Here is a 23164-nt window from a genome sequence, read left to right on the forward strand (position 1 = left end):
CACTGCTTAATTGGATTTCTTGTGGACTTAATTAGTACTCGCTTATATTTATAATCAAACTAGTTAACTAGATAGAAACTTAAGTTAGAAGTGAAGATTTACTGTCTCTGATTCAAATTTTTTATCGTTATATTGTGGTTATCAATTGCAGTCACTTGAACGGAGAAGTTTTCCATGTAGTTTTTTTTTTCACCAAGCTTTCAAATAAGTAGTAGGTACCTAAGTACAAACGTGTAAAAGTGTTAATTCGACTTAATTACTTCTTTTATTTGAACCTATCACAACCTTCTTTTATTTCAACATGACATTTGTTGACAAGGTTAAAAACAATAATTAAAAAATAACTAACTTCACAAACTGCCATCGCTTCCTAATGACGATTAGTAGGTACCTACCTACTACCAGATAATGTATCTACATTTATAGGAATATATTTTATCAGGATCGACTTGTGACGAAGCTTAAAAACAAATGTCGTGTTCTAGAAATAGTTCTTTGCCAACTATAAGTTTCATATCCTTGCTAATCAAAATACCAGAAATAAGAAATTGTATTTATTATCTTTCGCGTCAAAGCCAAGCCAACGAAGTCACTATTGACAGTCAAACATATATAAATGTTAAATGATTGTTGATTAAGACTTGGGTGCTAGCGTGGGTGCAAGGGGCGTCGCCGCCCACTGAGCCGCCCACGTGACACGCCCAGCCAAATGAACTATTGGATTTCACTATTTTCAGGTATTTCACCTTTCCAAAGTACCTATGTTATAAACGACGATATGACATCACAAGCTTATAATAGGTAGGTACCTTACTTTTAAGTTATCGTAAATTAAAGATATCAGCTAGATAACGTAAGTGTATTAGGTAAGGAATTTATATTTTATGCATGTTTCTTTGTTTAAATTAATGATACGGTTTATTCCTGATTTTATCAGGGTCGCTATATTTCAATTAATCAAATAACAGAATAACAACTATTTCTCTTTTATGATCTACGCAATTTCATTGCAATGATCTCAATATAGTGTTCCAATAATTACATGTTTCCTTTTAAATTATTTAATAATCACATTATAATTATAGTACCTACCCTACTTAATAATTTTATTTCATTGAAGTAAAATTTTTAAACAAATATAACAAGTGATACCAATATGAATTTTATAACTTATTTTCATCTCAGTTCATTCAATTGCAAAAATAAAAATAAAGTTTTTGTCGATACCTACAACATTTTAAAATATCCTGGAAAAGCTTACCAAAAACCTCAGAAATATGAATAAGTAAACCAACTACATACCTACTATCAATATTATTGCATCGTAATTTACAAAATAAATGCGACTCTTAAATATATAAAATCAATCAGCATATACAACACAACCATTAACTATCAATGAAAAAAAATGTTCAATTTAATCAGCTAAAAACAAAACAAAATTTTTTTCATAAAAAAGCTTAGCAACTGTTCTTGGAAAGCGCAAAGCTCGCAACTCTACACAATTCCAACAGATGTCAGTACAGGGTGCTAACACGCGTTCACCCTCAGAAACAATCCCGCCCTATAACCAGATGTGTTTCTTTGTCGGTAGAGTGCGCTATTCTTCATAAAACTTATTCATACAACATTCCTGAACCGTTATTATAAATTAATATTCCTGAACCAGTACAATAATTCTATCTACTTGATAAAATTACAATTATAGTCATGAATTGGATTTAAAATAAGATTTCTAGGCTCTAATATCAGTCCCTGGCAGCAGTAGGCTTTGCGGCGAGATGAAGGAACACTAGATACAATCAAAGCCGCTTTGCGACACCTCGCCGCCGCGGCCACGAGCCTTGCATCTAATCGGTGATAAAATATACCGTCCGTCTCGAGGTACATCTCTACGCAAATCTATTACAAAATTGAAAAATCGAAGCAAATTGACAGTTACACGAGCTGCGGCTCGTCGTTTCCCACGCACTTGTCCGCGACCCTGCCAATTGTCGGAAGGTACTGCCGATATGCCGATTCATTTATTGAGCTCACTGCCCGCTGCGCCTGTTGGCTGTGACCAGTGAAGCAGAGTCGCGCAATCGTACAAACTGCCATGGAGTTCCGCTTCTGATCAAACAATACACCGCACGCAAAGTAGTGATCGTTCAAGGTGAAAATCGATGTAGACTGTAATTTCACGCCACTGATATCGTCATTGCTTCCATTTTAAGTAGAAAAATTCTTAACGTAAATTGGATTTTTAACATTTTTCAGTAAATTGTTTCTTAGAAAATGCGATTATATGCAATTACTTGAAAATTTTCGATTGACATTAATTCCGTTATTCTGATAGCTTGCCAAGTTATCTAGCTTGGGAGCCCCGCTATCTCTGGCTATGCATAAGTTAAGTGCATCTGTGTCAAGTGTCGACGCAATATGAAAACTTCCCCGGGGTCTAAGTTTAATTCTTGACCATCGTGGAACAAGCAAATCAAATATAATAATTTGGGTGCCAATATTCCATAATAACCTTAATAAGCAATATTAAATCATTAAAAGCGGCCAACTTTTAATGAAAATCCCTTGAAATAATATTGATCGAATAAAAGTTTATTAATAATTATTTATCATTATGACAAGTACAAAGAAGCTTTATACAATACTAGCTTCGCGTGGTGTTTTGACAAAAGTTCCTATGTTCTTTCTCAGGGTCTAAAGATTGTCTGTGCCAAATTTCATCAAAATCGGTTGAGAGTTTTAAGCGGGAAAGCGTAACAGACAGACAGACAGAGTTACTTTCGCATTTATAATATTAGTAGGGATACATGCTTCATACAACGCCTGAGTTAAACCGGTGACATTCAAAGCTACATGTTACATTCGTCCTCCAAATCACCAAAAGAAAAACAAAATATTAATAGGTATGTAGAGCTTTCACCTTTACTTTTTATTGCATATGATAGAAATAGATAACTATTTAATGGAAGTAAGTAATTGAAATCAATAGACCTAATTTTAATTGTAAACCTAACTAATTATGTTGATTGTTTTCCAAATGCAAAAGCCGGAAAGCACAAATTATTTAAAACTTACGGGCTAAGGATTGTAGGTACAAAAAAATAATCGTTACAAAAGCTCTGAACTAGAAAATTAATTTGATTTTAGTTCTCAATATGGTAATAGGTGTTCAAAATGAAACCAAACAAATTAAAATCTAAGTTGCGAATCATACTCAAATTTGGGAAAACTAGATACGAATAGAATATCTATTTGTAAAGTTTACGTATCCGGGCACAAGCCAATATGAAGTAAAACTTATTTGAAGTAACTACTTCTCTTAATTATAAATATTAAATAGATTTCCGTAAGACGCACTGTTAAGCAATGTTTGACCACGAGTTCGGTGGGTGGTTTGTTTTGCCACCCCGGGTGACCCTGTACCGCCCTCGTCCGCCCGCTCATTATTATCTCCTTACGATCTCCAAGTGCCAAAGCCATGAATGCTCGGGACCTATTCATTCGCCGCAATTCAAGATATAAACAATAAGCGTTCCCTTCGCTCCAGTAAAATACTATAAAAAGTAAAAAATGTATAGCTATTATTCGTGCTTCTTGGGAACCCTTTAATACCGGCGAAGGCAATCGAATGCTTAAAACACTGCAATCGAATATGAGTCTGTGGTGGCGGGTGAATGGTGGGCACAATGGCGGCTGGGTCGCGCGCGCGGTGTCGAGTGTCGCGTCGCCCACACCGCGCACAGCTCTCCGACACACGATATTGCCTTTTTATTTCATAATTTCTACACAATAAAAACTCTGAAAAGGCGTAGGGTGAAGACAATACGCCCGGAGGCAAAACCGCTCGGAAACCCTTTATATCGTGTTCATTGTCTTAAAATAAAATCGGGTGCAAATTAAAATAAATTCTAAAGTGTACAATCAATGAATACCGGCGAGTTTTTGCCACCGGTATCCTAAGCTCAACTCAACTCAACTCTATCTTTAGAAAATTGACTTTCATTGAATTCGTCTAAGGAAACAATAGTAGGTGGGTATGTTATGTAGTTGTTGTATGGAATAATAATGGATAATATAAGAAATAAATAAAAATTTAAGTACACAAAAATATAATGATAATACTGTAAAAGTAAAATATCGACGTAATCTAATAGCCGTAAAGTCCAGTAAGCTACAAGATCGTACATAAAAACGTGAATCGCTCGCTTTTCCATCCGCCGATTGGCTAGGCGGCACCCGCTACTCCCGGGAGCCCTATACGAGATGCGAAATGGGCCCCAGAACACCCATAAGAGAGAGACCCCGCCCGCCACGGCCGAATAATTAGGGCTCTTTGTTTAGATAGCGGCAATTTTATTTGGGAGAGAACGGGCACCAGGGACGTCTTGGCCATTCTAACCGACCGATATTAATAACAAACGTGTACGGCATGATAAACAAGACTTAAAAATATTTTATACTAAAATATAAATTATAATATATCTAACGTAAATCAAAATAAAACACAATTACACAATTTACATGGAAAAGTTCCAGAAACAAAAATTACCAAACCACGGCTGCCGTAATTTTACGGGGAAGAAAGGGGAGATACGACACCGACAGTTACATGGCAATAACACATAAATAATGCAGCCGGTAAAATTGGGATTTTGATTTGTTTTCTTCGAAACTTTTATTTGCCAAAAATATGAATAGAACAACTAAAACAAAGCCTCAATGCCATTGTCGAGTTCTGAACGAGAAGTTTTGAATTAAGGTGTGATAAATAATTGCCATTATAAAATTAAGTTATCCCATTGAATAAATAGAATAAAGGAGAGCTGACAGAGAAAATTGAAATGTATATTTTAAAAGTACCACCTCTATCCTTCCATGCATATTGTAGCGAAGAACGCGACTCATCGCGGCTCAGGCGGACCGTCAACGACTCAATGTCGCTCCGCGGGGGCCTCGGGCGAGCCTTTGTCTCGACCCCGCAAACTTGCCATAAATGTTAATATGGGATCTCACATTTGAATATCTATTTCTTCGCGAGGCCGGTTCGTTAACGTGGCCTTGAATTTTAAATTTTATCGTCGTTCTGGGAGCGCCGCAGATGAGGTGCTCGCCTACGTGATCTCCCCGAGAAAATAACCAAGAAAAGTATTTGTCTTTTCTTTTATGAAAGTGAATTAAATGTGAGGTAAGATGGGACAAGTTTAATATGATTCCCAGTCATTGCGTTCGTTTTAACACAGTTTTTACTTTATAGGCGACTTGTTTCAGGGAACCAAATTTATTTTACACCTACAAAGGTTGAACTTTACAGTAGTGAACTAACAGACTTTAGTGGGCTTTAGGACAAAATGACTAAATTCTTGCGTCTAAAAAGTGAAGTCAGATATTATGGGAATTAAACCACATTTGGACGCATGACACACACATTTTCTGTAAAACTATAAAGCTTATTATGGTTTTAAAATAACCTGTGTGTTACAGGTTATACTACCCTAGCCATTGCAAATCTCTCGGATCACTGCTGAAGTAAATTAGAAATTTAATTCTCTTGCAATAAAAAATGTCACACCAAGTGCAGTTAAAGTGTACAAACTTGTAAATTAACTCACGGAAAACACTGAAAAACAAAAACCATACATTCATTTCTATTGAATCTTTATATTTATAATAATATCTAAGTATTATAAGTAGATACATAATTCTAATAGAATCCATAAAATAAAAAAAACTAAAATATCGATAATAATTATACTAAAAGTTGATGTAAGTGCAATTTCAATTGTATTCATAAATATATCACTGAAAGTGTTATGAATTATTAATTTCTTGAAGTGATCATTTCATTGGAATAGAATAATAGGTTAGCCGAAAAATGTACGTAGATCGTATGACTACTAGTAATAATTATTTAACTTATGAAATAAACAAATAATTAAATTAGGGTAGGTATAAATAAAACGACGTGAACCAATCTTTCAATATATCTCTATATATAGAGCCACTCCAAGCTGAGTAGTTCTATTAATTCTATAGTACTGTTATCTAGTACCTCTAATAACAACTAATTATGTGAAAATAAACATATTATACGGAAATGTAATATGTTATATGGTAGGTATTCTTTTCTATTCCGATTCAGAGCAGTACCAACATATCCTTTTAAAATAGTGTCAGTGTGAGTTTGGGCTCGTCTGACGTCGCGGCTCACCGTCCAAGCTGTGACGATTGGAAAGTTAACAGCGAACATTTTAATGCGCCCCCTTCCACCCTGTCTGACCCTCAATTATTGAAAATGCATTTCTGTCCGCGCCCTGCTCCCGTAGCGCCGGGCCACATAGCAAATGCACATTTTAAACTGCATCTGATTGCAAAATCATGTCACTATTCACTCTAATAAAAGTCAACCCTTCACTTTATTTTGGGGAACTATTGAATATTTCGTGTTGTCAGCATTGATTACCTGCCGATGGGATAATGAATCACAGTACCTACTTTACATTTACGTGGATCATTATTTGGGGCTTCTTTAGGGATATTATGTAGAGCAAAGTAAAGTATGGGTTTGACTATGAATACGAAATCCTAACGATCCTCTCACTCTTAGTTAAGAGTATTAAGACGTTTTTACATAATAAAAATCTCCAATAAAGTTATTGGAGATTTTTATATAATACCTATACATCGAATAAATTTGCATTTATTCGACGTATATATTATAATATGCTAATAATATTATACCTATAGGTAGGTATAATATAATTTGCCATGAAAAATGAGATAATAATTAATATCATTTTTCTGAGTTTTAAAAATAATCCAATCCAAACTAACAAATTTTGTTAAAACATGAGCAAATGACTATAAGAAACCGTAATAACTACACTATAATACAAACATTATTTATAGCTTATTGATTAATAAGGTGCTAAAAATAAAGGTTTGGCAAAAGTAGTTGGTTACCGGTCATCGCGCTCTAAGTGACGAACGATGTAACAATTTGAGGCGTCCGTTTTAATTGTAAGTTCCAAGCCGTCTGCGCCCTCGTTGCAGTTTTAGCTTTACGAAATCACAATTTCAGACTGTATTTCTATTATGATTTATTTATAACCAGGAATTTGTATCTAACCCTTTAAATAAACTAAAGTCAGTTACTATATCTATACTTTGGGAAACCAAATTTAATTTCACATGAATAATATTGTAAGGATCTTCCTTATTTCACAAATCTAAATGTAAAATCAAATAAGTATCTAATGGTTATGTGAATATTTTGTTCGTAAGAAGAATTTCACGTATTTATTGTATTCTTCCTTGATTACATTGAAAGTAGATATATCTAGTATATATAGAAACACGAAGTATACTGAGTAAAATTAAAATTTCAAAGATTGTCGTATTCATTATCGTCACAATAAATGTTGTTAACAAGAGAGTATCGGGGTTAAGCTGTTACAAACCCGCGGACTGTTTGCTCCACAAACTGCGTGTTTCAAGTCATAGACGCGGTTTAGTGTCGCCGAGAGAGAAACTACGATTCCTCTGAGCGAGAATATCTGCTTCTCAACTTTATGTTCATTTTATCTTTTCGACTGTATTGCGAAGCGGGGACTCAGCCAAAGGCCCTCCTGGGCTCCGTTAACACCGCGACTTGTCCTGCCACCTCCGACTTACGCGCGTTCAAATATTAATTCATTTGATTTGTTTTGAATTTTAGCCGCACTCGTGTGGCCTGCGAATACGTTTAACATTCAAAGGTTCCGAAAGGTAGGATAAATGAATGGTGAGACTCTAATATACGATTCTTATAAAAAATAATTCAAAAATAAATTGTGTAGATGCACAGTCCTTATCGAACCAGTAAAAAGAGAAGATCAATACGGTTATCGCACTGTAACTTAGAAGAGTTACTTTTTACACTTTTAAGATACACTACCCTAAGTTATTCAAAGAAAAATAGATTATGCTTACCAGACTCAAAACTGTCTCTGCTTTCGGATTTAATGTCCACATCTGAAATAAAAAAAAGAATATTGTTTATAGATCTCCATTCTATATCATGAAATATTACTGTTACCATAATCATTATACAAACTATAATTTGTATAAATGATTTTCAACACAGAAAATGTGTAAATATTTTTACTTGAAATCTTATTTTTAAGATATTTATTATAGAGATGTGAAAATGTCTGTGGCTGAACCACCTGGACCCTCTAATCCACTTCCGAACCTTTCAGAAGCTTGAGTCAATTTTCCCCTTGTTTAAATTTCGGGCAGACGGTCCTGTTACAACTTTTATAAAATCCAATTTAATTTATTAGTACACTAAGGTACGTTTAACTATTTTTCGATGTCATGTATAAATTCTTCGATTTTTACATATTGGGTACCTAACGTGTCGCTCGTTATCATTTCTAGAAAATTAAAATTGAATATAAGTAGTTTTCTATTACACATTCGGAAAACATCGGCAAAAACTTCAACTTACAACACATAAAGCAAATAAAACAATACTCAAACATTTTTTTTTCTTCTCTTATAATATACTAGAGCTTTAAAGCTTTAATTTAGTAAATATGTAACACGCGGCACTGTCTGTTTCCGTGGGAAAGAGATAATTTTCCCCCTTTACAAAATACGAAGTAGCCTTTGTCACCCCAGTAGCTTCACTAGTTTTGACGCGAATGAAGGAAAAACAAAAAAAACGCTTATTTGTTACTCAGGTTATATGTGCCTATTTCGTATTTAACATATCGTCTCTATTAGGTATAGGTTAGGTACATGCAGTCCTTCTATAAATTATTTAATTTTTAACTAGAAACTCCTATTACCTATTAACAACTAAGTTAACAACCCATAAAACTAAAAAAAAAACATCTAAATTATTAAGCTAAGCGGATCCTACTTCTAAATCTAATATCAAAATATGTTAGGTAAAAAATCAGCTTAATTAAAAAAAAAAAGATACAGGTGCACTAGTTAGTCGCGATAGAGGATATTAAATAGATCCCAGAGGAGTGGGCGCGGCCCGGCGGTCGGAGGCTCTTAGGCTGCCGCTAGATTTCCCTCGAGACTACGTTAATTTTCTGCCGCCTTGAGCATACTGCCCTCAGGGGAGTGGGGACTCTACCTTTCGCGTAGCCATTCAAACTGAAGGTGTTATTCCGGCATTGCCGCTGACTGATGCTCTAATATATCTCTTGAGAGACGTTTTTCATGTATCCTTGAATAAACCAAACAAAGACTTGCTCTAGAGATCGCGGTTTCATCTCAGCGCGTTGTTTATAAGCAATTTATTTGGATTTGTAGAATTTTGTTTGTATTTACTTAAAGAAAGGAAGAATTACTTGTTCGAAAGAATACCACAACTGGATTTAAATAGGTAGATTTTTGTATTTGGAAATATTGATTTAGAAATATTTTATATTTTTATCAATTTATCTATCAATGTCCAATATAGGTATTTACATCCTCAGTATACAAAAATCAAACATCGTCAGAATAATAGAACCACAGAATACATAATAGTAGCTAATAGAACTTTAAACTTCGAAACTCATCCTACAATAACAAAAATCTCAAACACGTGCAAAAAATTCGTACTGTTAACAAATATAATCAAACTTTATTATACAGTTACAGTATGTATCATGCATAAACAGATAAGGGATCACCACGGGATCACTTACTGCTGTGTTTATTTAAATATTGTTATAGTAGAAACTCTAATGCATTTAAAATGTTTTGTTTTTATATAAAAATCGAGTCTAGTCTTTGTCTATGATTCTTAATTAGATAAGTTATGTAACTTTAATACTAATGCTTATTAGTTTCGGTCGGTGGATGATCTTATGCACGTGCTCTACATAATATACGCTTATCGAACGTTTTAACTCATTAGATACTGATTTCGTACACCCAGAATTATACTTTTTCTTTCAAAATTTGTTGCCAACAATTGGACTTACTATAAAAAATTGCTATTATTACAAAATTTAATCAATATTTTATCTCTTTCATTAATTATCCGTTCTTAAATTTCAGAATAAAGAACTAGCGTAATTATTATTTAAAAACATAGGTCGATTGTATTTACACAAATGCTGTAAGAAGTCGCTTTAAGGATGCAATATGTCCCAAAATATCATAGTGAAGATAACACGCATCATATTTTAAGAATGTAACATACCTATCAGGAAAATCCAACAGTTTAGTGAGGACGCGACGTCAAGTAAGTAGGTACGTACTAGACAATATCATTAAGTGGAAACGTCTTGGGAGTAGGTTCCATTCTCCACATTTCCAAGTACCTCGCAACTACATAGCTAGTATAGACGTTGCGAGCTGCGACCTGAGGATGTGTGCGTGGGAGATCCCCATGGGACGGAAGAAAGTGTGGCCGAAGCGCCACCTGGGACCGCGGGGGTGATACGAGGGTACTCAAGAAAAGGATAAGCGACAGTCCATTAATGGATAGCGGACAATCAACTTTTTGCGCAATGTTTAAACTCCCGACGGAAAACAAACACTTTCAGTAATTAAGCATTGGAACAATGATGGCATCAGGTCGCGGGTCATCCCCGGCGGGTGCTGATAATATCTAAATGCCTAATGGCTGGTGGGCCTGTGACGAATGTATTGGGCCCACCCCCCGCGCGCCGCCCGCCCGGCTCTCCACTATGTGATAATTCCAAACGCTGCGGCCGCGCCACCTGGGATCTGCCAGGGGCGGATTTACTTAACCTTTTTATTTTAATTGATTAGTGCTTCAATAATAATCAATGCAATAGTTGGTATATATTTTAATAAAAGTTGTTCATTAACTCTCGTTGTCAAATTATTTTTATATTAAAAAATATAAATGAACAGTGGTATTTTTTTCGATTCGAGGTTTTAATGTAAAGTATCATGGTTTTCAAATACGAATACAGAAAAAAACTTTTTAAAATACAAACATTAATTTTTAAGTTTTTAATGAGTGAGCCTGAAATATGACGTTATCTATTATTTTTCAACCTCAACATAATATATCTAGCAAGTTTAAAAATATATTTATAGACATTATACTTGTCTAATGATTAGAGTTTTAATGAGTTTGCAATACTAAGTACTTATGTTAAATATTTTAATTTTAAAGATTAGAAGCACTAAAGAAGAAGAAGAACAGTAAGTATATTATGTACATTGTACATACATTACAATCATAGAAATCTAAATAACAAGACACTATGATTACAATCCTTCAAAACGAAAATGTCACTTAGTTATTTTATGAAGTATACAGGGTGTCCCACAATTGGTATACTAAGCGCGAAGGGACTTGTAGTTTTACATACACTGATCACGTAAAAAAATAGTAAAACAACAAAATTATATCAAAAATTTTTTGCTAAATTTTTCCTGAAAATCCATGTTTTCTTCTCTAGCTTCGCGCAGCCGGCATATACCGCTTCTCTAATGTGAGCATTTTGTCTATGAAAACATAATCTTAAACGATAGCTCACGTGCGGGTGGCAAAGCTGGGCGGGTTGCTTGTTATGGGTGTACACATAGAGTTTTAAAAATCCATCTATTTGAAAAAAAGCTGTGTCTGGAATTTTATAAGTATTTTTTACGAACTCAGCGTATGCAAAACTATAACCTCCTTTGAGCTTAGTATACCAACAGTGGGACACCCTGTATAGCTGTGCAAACATAAACTTTACAGACTTCAATAGTAGGTAATCATATCTTTAATGCATCATCATGTAATCATCATATAATTAAGTCAATTCAACGAAACATTGGTATACAAACATAACTTTCCCATATTATTGATAATTTATAATATTACGACATATTTGTAAGATATCGATAACGCCGCAAATTTGAGACAAGTTTGCGAACAATTTAGGGTTGTTAGCATTCAGGCATGTAGTGTGGTGTTAGCGGGCACGAGCTTCGGCGCCGAACGGAATTCCGAATGCACCCCCGGCCGGCGATCGAACATCGGCATTTAATTAGCCACGTTCCTGCTGAGGCGATCCTTCGCCCGGCCAACATTATTCGAATTCCTGCCTCATCTAAGTTAACAACTAAATGCTTGAAATTGTCAAATGGAACAACCCAAATCGGCACATCCAGAATTACGTGGAGAGAGTCGAAATAAAAAATACAGTATAGACTATAGAGTGCGGTCCCGGCAGTGAGATCCCTCGGGAATAAGCCCACGCGCCCAACTTCGGGCTCAGCGGCGCCGGCTACCCCCATCCCGCGCAAGCCTCCCTTCACCCCCGCAGAGAATACATTTGCGCATCGCTCGTGTTGGCCTAACAACGGTACTGCGACAACGTAAATCCTTCACTAGTAAAAAATTACTCATTTTCCGATAGCTACAGAAATAAATACAAGTTCGTTTCGCTAAACAAAGAGTATTTTTGCGCGAGCATTGCATAGTCGCAGAGACACTACTATAATCATAAAGAATAGGCAGGAAAAGACGAACAATGAGTAGTTCCATCTATGCTTAGGGGTGCCGAAGCATAATGGAAGGATTGTTGTTTAAATCTTTGTGTTTTGTACATTCAATTGTGTTCAGAATAATAGGTACCTGTTTGATGTACCAACTACCAAACACTGGCAGAGTCTGTAATATAGGCAATATTAATGAGGCACCTAGTACGAATTTTTTTAAAGTCAAGTAATAAAGTACTGCGGACTCGGAACTTTAAAAAGTTTGAAATCATCAAAGATAAGTAAAGATAGCGGCAGAGCGAAGGGTTATTATAAGCCTTAGCGACCAATTTATTTATAATCTCGGGTTCAGAATAGGCTATGAATTAGTATGTAAATATTTGAGGTCCAAGGAGTCTTGTAGAGATTTATCACAAATAGCGAGGAGATAAGCGAAGACACGGTCGTAAAGCACCGGCTCGGCTGCGGTGAGGCGCCGAGGGCAACTTTCGTCGCAGCACACCCTTTGACGAAGTTGTAAAAAGAGCATTAAACCGCAGTAAAAACGCATAGCGAGTATCGCGATCTGAGAAATATAGCGCGGAAAAACTGCTCTTTATTTTAGTAGCTTTATGAATTTCAACGAAGTTGTCGATGTAACGACGCCTTCCCGCTCCTAAAAAGGATATTAAATGTGCTATGTATAATCACCTTGGGCAAGAGATTACTGGATCTTTCATTTATTATACAAATTTAATTTTTATATAATATTACATATTAAAATTATATGAAAAGATGTATAAAATCATGATAATATGTGTTACCTAGCGGTTCTTCAGGATCCTGAATTTCTTCAGACTTCTTAGGACATTCCAATTCATCTAAATCTGAAACAAAAGTAAAAAGTAATAATTAATTTTATTTAATACATAATAATTTTGAACATTTAGTGTATTCCTGGTTCTTATAAGTACTATGTTAAATGAAAAGTCCTTAGGTCAATAAAAATATCTTAATTTCAATGTATGTACGTAGACTTTACACGTACGCATCGTTTTGAGCTATGCCAATAGTGGGAGTAGAAGTGAGGACTAATCTGACGATAAATGACCTCGGGTGGCACCGTCACTGAATTGTGTGCTGCCGCGGATGTAACTGACAGTTGACTAAGTGCTGGGTGCAAACGTAACCGCAACTGCGACTCAATCAATCTCCATTGAATTATCACACAGCCTAGTAAGGGCACTTCTTTGGCTATTTCAACTCTAACGCAGATGATTAATTATCTTGAAATATAAATATATAGTCATACTAGTAATACAGTATATGTTTTACTTATATTATCAGTTATCAATTATCGTTGATATAACTGCAACTTTGATAGAAAATTACGTTCTAAAATGTTAGGGCAATTTAATAAACTCTAGTTTGATACTATATATAAACACTGTTAATTTTTTTTCTAGTACCTATATTGTTCATTAAAATGATAATAGGTATATAATATTTTAATGTCTAAATATAGAAAGCCCATACTATTATGTATTCAAATTGCCAACTATCAATGTAGTACGCTGCGAATTAATCGAGTATTGTTTGCGAAATAATTTAACTGGCCCATGCAATCTATTCACGAGATAATGGGCACAGAAGCATCTGTCATCCGTACATCGCAGCGCACCCAGTGCAGTTGAGCCTTCGCTCGTACGTCATCCCTTATCCGTGGCCGTTCATCAGTGTCACCCATATATGCCTCCATACCAGTCTTATATCAGTATTCAAACACTTGATAGGTATGCAAATTTCAACTATCTGGTTTATCTGTATTTTGATAGCATGTGAAAGTGTGATTGTGTATTCGGAAAAATGATAACACTCATAAACGTTATTTCGTTTGATTTTTAATAACTTTTTCCAGTAGTATAAAAAAGGAACTATTTTGACGATCAAGTATAAGGTATAGGTACACAATAAAATTAACGAATTCAGAATGAAATACAATTATTCTAAATTCGATTCATATTTATAATTAAAAAATGTTTAAAGTAAAATTTTGTAACTCATTAGATGTATTTTGTGTACTTTTGTATCGATATAAATTAAATTAAGTAACAATACAAAATATTTGACAGTTAAAGAAAATATTGTAAATTTAGAAGAAGTTTTTTAATACAAACGATACAAACCTTCAAACATTTCTTCATCCTGCCCATCTTCAACACGTTGTAAATCTTCATTTTCATTGCCCATTTCTTGTTCATCTGCATTTTCAGTCTTTAATGTCAAATTTTCTTTAGTCTTCCTCTGGTCTGCATGTTGACCGTCTTCAGTCCAATCCTCTTCGTCAGCTAAAATAACAATTGTAATTATCTTTTTACCAAATATTCAATTAGAAAAATATTATAAAAATCTCTACCATACATTTTCATGTATTCAACAATGAAAGCATAAGTATCCTAAGTATAATAACATAAGTTCTGTTTATATATGATATTTCCAGATATTAAAGGAGCATAGCATCGAGCAATAATAGGAATAGAGCAGAAACTATGTGAGAGCAAATCCCTTTAATAGTGCCAACAACATTGCTACCCTGTTATGGTTTAATATATGTTTTCGATTCGTATTATAGCTTTGCGGAAATTGTTATTGTGAAAAACAAAATTCAAACACATGGAATCGTATGAAGTGTCTTGATACTGGCAAATAATATTTTGTTTAAATACTTAGTTATCTAATAAGATATCTCTTAGACTTTAAGGAGGAACTTACTTAAAGACTTAATTTATATACATATATCATAACTGCTGAGATTTTTTTAAAGAATAAAAAAAATACGATCCAGAGCCGCCTCTATCGATCCAATTTTTTCTGTTTTTTTTTTTTTAAAATTTTCCACGATATAAATAGAATACGGGCAAATTGTAGAAGTTAATAACTATCTATCGTATCATCTATGCAAACAAAAGATTTTTTTTAATACATTATAATACAAATAGCACTCGTGAGATTCGTTTAACGCAAACACCACCTAAACGCTATAAAATAATTAAATAATAAATGTTTCCTACTTAGTCACATTACACATTATAAGCGTGTCAGGGGCGGGTGGCGTGATTGCGGTGCGTCCGACAACCACACCCGCTTTTTTTACATAAAATATACAAATTATTATACCATAAGTTTTGTAGAATAAAAAAAACTTTTGTTCTATGTACTATAGTGTATGTAGATACATAATAGGTATCTAACTATCTGAAATAAGTACCTACATAATTTGATCATCGTGTTTGTTTGTTTATGTATCTACTTATATCAATAAACTATATACACAATACATTTTCGTACCTATATAAAATATAAAATCTGGACTATAGAGTTGCATTCTAACAGCAGCTTAAGAGTTTTCAGGAAATTATTAAAAAAAATTGTCATCAAGTTAATATAGTTCGAATTTTGAAAGCTGCTAGCGGCCAAGCGTATCCCATCGCAAGACAGTTGCAAAAAAAATACAACTTAGCATCCTTTTTCAGTATTCAACTACGCATAGCATATTTACGTTTCATACTCTTTACACCTTAAACACAATACATAATTCCAAACAGGAGACAACGCAAATAATTTTGTTGAGCGTCCGCAGCAGCCGCGAGCGATAGACCATCATAACTCCCGCCAAAATGTGTCGCAGGGGATGCATTCTGCACCAAAGCACCACTACTACTATTGGCAATTCAATTTTCTTACTGACCATATTGCTTTGTAAATATTGTGAAACACAACAATGTGTAATATGATTTATAATAATAATATGTCCCTTTACGCAAGCTTTAGCTAGGTAGCTATACGATACGTAGGTCTAACACTAATTAAAGATTTAGGTAATTCTACAAGTAGAGATAGATTCTTCGGTGCTTTCATAGTATGAAAATTTTAGTTAGCACTGTTGATAAAAAAAAGGAAGACCACTAAGCAGTAAAAAATTGCTAATCATTAAAGAAAACTAAACTTTATAAACTTAAGAAGGATTACAAGTCGTTAAAGCTTAATCAGTTTAGATACGACGTAGGTATTCCACTGGCACCCGTTTACTTGTGTGTAATAACTATGATTAAGGATCGAGCATAGAGGAGCACAAAGGAATAATAACACAAGTCCCATCACCGCTCAGCTTGTTTCCTTTAATACCTTGGAAACTGTAATTTTAATGTACTCAAGTATCCCTTGGGAGCCCTTGAATTATCTGTGATCAGTTATAGTCTGTTACGTAAGCAGTCGAGTCTAGGTTGACCAAATTATAACTTGTACTTTGTTCTAAATATCACTAACACAAACTCAACTTAGTTTTATTACAGCGAGACCTAGCTTTCATTTCTTTTCATGTTATTAACTAAATATTAAAGTTACTAAGTGCATAATATTGCATCTTCATCAGCGAAGTATAAAAACACGAGATTTCGCAGGTTGTCATCGTTCACTGTCATTACCATTTTCTTAACTCAAAAATACTTAAGTTATATTGTTTAATTTCCTTCTTGATTCGTGTAAAGTTGAACCGACTATGAAAATAAGATTGATAATTAGGTATGCAATTATTAAATGAACAATTAATTACCTAGTAATTAATAACAGACTATAATAAATTGTAAATAGTATTTGTAAATATTTCCAAGTTCATACTTTAATAATACCTATGTATATGCGTTATCTTTTTGCAATCATACAATCGTTCGATAATTTTGTTTTGAATAAAAATTAACAAAAAACATTACTCAAATTGCGTCTATAATAGGTAATCAGAATAACTAATACATATTTGTAGGACAACGTGACCGAAATCTACAATACCTAGTTATCAATTAAAAGTGGAATATTAAGGTTGTTATTTTGCCGGGATTAAGGGGAGAGAGCAGCTGAAGGGAGTGAGGTCTCCAGGGACCAGGCGGCCTGGGCCAGCTCCCAGGGGAAGAGGCGAGGGCGGGAGAGAACTTAACATCCATAGGGACTCTACTCCCCACCACACTGGGGGGAGATCGTGATATTTTTAAACAATATCTTCCAGTTAAATTCTGAAATTCGCTCAGTTTTATATTGTGTAATTTTTACGTGTGTTGAATTATTTTAAATAGCTTGAAAATTAATACATCGAGAAATGGATGGGCACCTTTATGTATGGTATGAAATAATACATACAGCTTTAAAACATTAGCTTAAACAATATCTATTGTTGTGTTCATTTGTTTTCTTAAATAGGTCGAGTGCAGTAGAGTCGTTATAGGTAGGTAGTTATGTATGTCTTTTTATTTCGCAAAAAATAGACATAAAAATGGCGATAGCGACGTATTTTATTCTTTATCGAAATTAACAGAGACATGTGAACCAAAGGTTTTAAGCCTTTAATTCTAATAATTTCAATTAAATTAGTTAGGTACTTTTGGATAAGTACTGCAAAGTGCAAACCTTCCTATCGCACCAATATTTTTGTAAGTTAATAAAAGTGTAAAACATAAATGTGTTAATTAATAAAAAAATACACAATACTTATGACTATATTGTGAATACATCTTCGTAAACACACGTCAACTCGCACGGCAGCGTTACGTTACCTTTTTATGGATTTTTTGCGTGAAAACACATGAGTGATTTATTGTAGTCGCTTGGGAATGGAAAAAATAATGCTTGACTGTTGTTACAGATTGCATTAATATATTTCTTTGATATATCTATGTGGCCGACTTGGAAAATATAATGAATCACAATTCCATTAATGTAAAGACAAATAATTTGGAAAATCCAAAAGTGCACGCCTCATAATTTTTTTCAATAAATATTTATTAATTATTATTTTTGTTTATTTAATAACAATTAAACCACATCGAATCAGACCCTGAAAAATGAAAGGGTTCTATTCCTGAGCATACTCAAGCGTAAGAGAAAAAATAGACTCGATTAGTAAAGTATTTCGGTCGCTATCGTGTTAACAAGAAAAAGGATCCGCACATACAGACACACGGACGTCCAAGACAGAACTTTTTTAAACTGTTTTTTAACTAGTTTAAATAACAAAAATGACATCAAAAATATCATGAACGTTAAAAATAGTGTTTTTTCTTAATATGTGTGTGTATGTATTATCTTACAAGTGCAATGTATGATACATAAAGACATTTTAAGTTTGAAAAATCAGATGTTTTGCGCGAAGTGACAGTAGTACCCACCTCAACGCTTCGCTTATGAGGCGTGCAATAATACATAAAATAAAATATATTACACTAAGCTATGCTTGATGGAAATAGTTCAGATTTAAACAAAGTATTATCTGATATGAAATTAAATATGAGGCCATAAAATGTACTTTGTTATGCATCAAATCAAATTAAACTGATTAATAGAAAAGCAATAGGCTACAGCGGACGAGAGGTCGACATCTACATAAAACTGTTATGATATGGCTTTACGGTATTTCCCAACGCGCCGGGCGGAGGTGCGCGCCACCCAAGGGAAATTTCGCGGCAACTCTCTACGGAGCCTGTACAAGTTTTATGGACGACTCCCAACCCCCTACACCCGCGCCGCCATCAACTTCTTAGTTCTTATCGCTCCACATAACAACGAATGCGCTCAGAACACCCGACAACATAATTACCCGCCTAGATCTAATACTAATTTAACGTAACAGTGTTCGTAACTGTTTTAACAGTATTAAGTACGTATAAGTTTTAAAATTTAGTTCCCCCCAAACAAGGGAATTCCAATTTAGAGACATATTGGATTGAATGTATTAAAAAGTTTTTCATTGAGATGTAGCTGTTCGCCCGGAATGCGCCTTGGTTAAACCGGAAAACTAAAATAATCGGAGCCTGTGTCATTAAACAATTTTATCTTTGTACTCATGCAAGAATTAACAAAATCCGTTGAGTAATTTGTGGGATTAAAAGGGACAAACAAGGAAATATAAAATAATTGAACTTTTTCTATACATAGGTTTTACATTTACACGTTAGTAGTTATAACAAAAATTTTGGCATTTTTAATCAATAGATAATAATGAAAATTATTTTTAAATCAGACGTACTTAAATTTCGAAAATAACCGTAAATAATCAAGCATCTGGTGATAAACAATAATTCAAGATAGAGCAATTTGTTTTTATAGCCTGCTTGGGACGACGAAGGATTAACGTTTTTGCTGAATGTAAAATTTTAATTCCTGGACATGAGGGATTGCCATGCTGAAATTGCCATGTTATTGTACCCAAGAGGACGTGCCTAGATTCGATTGTTTAGTGACACACCATCTATTAACCTATTTAATTTTCTTTCTCTATATTATCACGCTGAAAATTTGTTATTACGATAAAGTAGGTATAGGAACCTCTGGAAATTAGCACACAAACTGCTGATTTAATAAGTGCTCGAATGATAATGTCGCCGGTAATTACTACTGTTAATTCTAGGAGTTTTATTTTTTTACTAGATGTAGATATATCATAGAATGGAAGGATGTATAAATGAGATACATATCACCATATAAAGCGTATGATCAGCAACACCATAAATTTGCATTATGAATATTCACATATTATTGAGCTAAAACAAAGGAAATTTATAAGTAAAGACTACAGTGACCGGGATAGTATTGCATTAGGTATCCCAGGAGCCAGTCGCAGAGTCGCAGCATCCTCGCGCTCCCCGCGGGACACATTACGAAAGTACTAGACTCCACTAGATCGATACCTTAAGTTAACAACATTATACCGTTCAACAACAAACTGTATTGTTCTTTACGCTACTGAATTTTAATAATAGATAATATTGTAACGTATATAAGCTCATAAGCTTTGCCCTTTGGTTTAGATGTAGGTAGATTGAAATTGTAGAGCTATAACTAATGTCTATCTCAATACCACTCACCTAATGCAAAATTTGTAAGAGACCTATTAGGAATTAAGGTATTAATTGATTTGACTATTGAAATGTTAAAAGATTTTTAATAATTAATTAATAGAATAGTCAGAGTAGTTATTTAATTTGATCAAATCACATCGCATCGGATTACATAAAACTGCAATAAAATTAGATCATTCTCACATTAGATAATCTTCAATTAAAAAGGGTCATCATCAAAATAGTGCGAGTTAAACAGCAAACAAAGTAGACGCGAGGCGAGTGAGCCAAACCACGACGCATGGCAGCGGGTCGCTGATAAAACGTTGATATTAGGGCGCCATGCCACTACAGCACAACCAGTCCATCACACGCCACTTTAGACCTCCCGGTGACGTGCTCGTTAATTTTTAGCCAGTTAAACGCAGCAGCCTGAATGACAATGACGAATCTCAACACTTCTTTGCTCTACATTGTTAAATTGCGCACCTTATTGTGTACATGCACAATTATTGAGGCATTATGTTTAGGTTTAATTATAGTTTCACGTTTCAAGGTATTATTGTAGTAGTAAGATAGAGTATTTTAGTAGTTAACATAATATCGTAATTTCCATATTCCAGACGTTTCTTTTCAATACATATCTTATAACACAATAAGACATATGTATTCAAACCTTTAAAAGAAAAATCCAATAGTTTATTTCTTCCTCCCTAAATATATTTTAAAATCAGTGTCTTTATACTTCCTGTACCCATATCTAAACAAATAAATATTTATGTGTATGATCTCCCAGATATCTCATCAGTACACTTGCATTCAAATAGAAGGTAGGTACGGCTATTTTACCCCGAATATTTGTTTGTAAATGCGTCTTCATGAAGAATAGTAAGTGGTGTTTAAAATCCGATCAAAAGTTTTTAATTTCTAGACCAAGAGATGCAAAAAAACAGCTGTTTGTTAACTAGCGGTTGTGATATATAAGACAACTATTTAAGTATTTCGAATTGAGTCTCACTATGGATTAATGAAACCGATGCCACGATATCTATATCATTTAGTAGGTACTCTTATTAATTATCATCATCTTAATAAATTAATAGATAACCAAGTTGCATTATTTTCGATATAGACTAATATAATTAAGTATAGAACATAATCTTGAACTTCGGTAGGTATTAATCGAATTTATTGAGTAGGTAAACTATAATGTACTAGCTGTGTCGCACTGTTTCACCGGGGACGAACCCGCGAGCAACATAAGTATTTATATATTCTGTTATTCTGGTGTATAACTTATATCACTATTTCATCAAAACCCGTCCAGTAGATTTTTCGTGAAAGAGTCACAAAAGTTGATCCTTATATTTTCGCATTCATAAGATTATTTAGTAGAATAGTAGGATTATACCATTTTATAATAATTTACAAATTTGCTTGGCTAGGCGACTACAAAATAAAATTTACTTTTTTATATCGGAGAAAAAATATGTAAAACTCCATTTGGAACTTACGTTTAAGAGATCGAGGTTTAGCCTGCTTCCTTCTAGACATGATCTGGTTAGTTGTCTACCTTCGTTCAGGTCACTTCCTTATATCTACACAAGTGCAGTTCTCATCACATAATATAACCACACAGACGACTCTTTACTAGATCCACTTGCACCCACTAGAACGGCAAAGTTTCTAAATCGAAAAGTTATCGGAAGAAGTACGCATATTTTGTCGCGTGAGGGATAAAACCCGAACATACAGTTCACCCCGCGCTCACCGAGCTTACTGGCGCCCAACAAGTGGCAATAACAATATTGTAACCTGCCGCGCAAACTCACATAAGACAGAGTTCCCTATCAGCTTCTTGCACCCATTGCTAAACATTCTATAGGTAGCACTACGTGATAACTGATATGGGATTATACTTACTAACAGAAATATTGAATAAGAGATAATTTATTAAAGTAACCTGCATTTCATCCAAGATACAGACAACAGCATAGTTTGTCTATCACTGTATTTATATAGTAAACCAATCCTACTGTTATCACGTGGTTATCACACTAACATTTTGTTAATAAAGATTCCAATTTTAATTTCATTTTCATTTAACCCTTATTCAAACGCGAGCCTGTGGAGGAGCTAACAAAAAAGTAAGATACGTTCTTGGGTAATTTTGGGTCGTAGATTTCAAAAATACACACAAAAAAGGGGTTAGTGGGGGGGAAGTACCCTTTTTTCGGTGGGAAGTATATATCCCGTCATCTGTTCTCTCTTGTAAAAAGTTTGGAAAGGTGGGAACTATAGCTCCCAGTGTCCACTCCAGACATCAATATTTTAAAACACTAGTTAGTTGCCCTGACTCCACTTGTGAATTTAATGTTATCGTAAAAAATTATAATGATCAAGTTTTTTAATAAAGGAGGTGAAAGTACTCATCAATGCAAGTTTCTTTTACTGAGGGAAGAATTCGGGAATTGAAAAATGAATGATTTCAACATAAAAATGGCATTTTTCTAAAACAAAATGAAAACAATAGGTAAATACTAATGTATTGAGTTAAGATTTCTAATTATCTGATCAGGAAATAACGAATAACAATAAATAAGTCGCTTATACCAACTAAAAAAGATTTTTTAGACACACAGATTTTATATATAGAATTTCCGAATGTCGGTGCAGTGACGAACACTGGGATGATATCTTCCCACTTAAAGACTTAATTTCAATCGACTCTACCAAGGTATAAACGAAAGATTCTGGGCATATTTTTACGTTTCACGCAACCGTAATATAGTCTAGTTTACATAGCTAGAACTCAAATCTACTTATCTAATTTTTTTTGAGCACTA

The 23164-nt window shown here is 34.1% G+C and overlaps 1 protein-coding gene across 1 annotated transcript in view; it reads right to left on the reverse strand.

The window, feature by feature from the left end:
- Window positions 1–21930, reverse strand: part of L (zinc finger protein Lobe) — a 44236-nt gene extending 22306 nt beyond the window's left edge. The window contains exons 1-3 of the mRNA XM_090102400.1: window positions 21833–21930; window positions 14622–14783; window positions 13260–13322 (exon numbers count right to left, since the gene is read on the reverse strand). Of these exons, the coding sequence (XP_089958526.1) occupies window positions 13260–13322; window positions 14622–14783; window positions 21833–21872 (265 nt within the window). The 5' untranslated portion in view covers window positions 21873–21930. The remainder of the gene's footprint in view (window positions 1–13259; window positions 13323–14621; window positions 14784–21832) is intronic.
- Between the last annotated feature and the right edge of the window lie 1234 nt (window positions 21931–23164).

The sequence above is a fragment of the Colias eurytheme genome, chromosome 6 (genome assembly GCF_061535395.1).
Source record: "Colias eurytheme isolate Ceu_HAF_F1 chromosome 6, ilColEury1 Martin Lab GWU primary, whole genome shotgun sequence".
In the NCBI taxonomy this organism is placed as follows: Eukaryota; Metazoa; Arthropoda; class Insecta; order Lepidoptera; family Pieridae; genus Colias; species Colias eurytheme.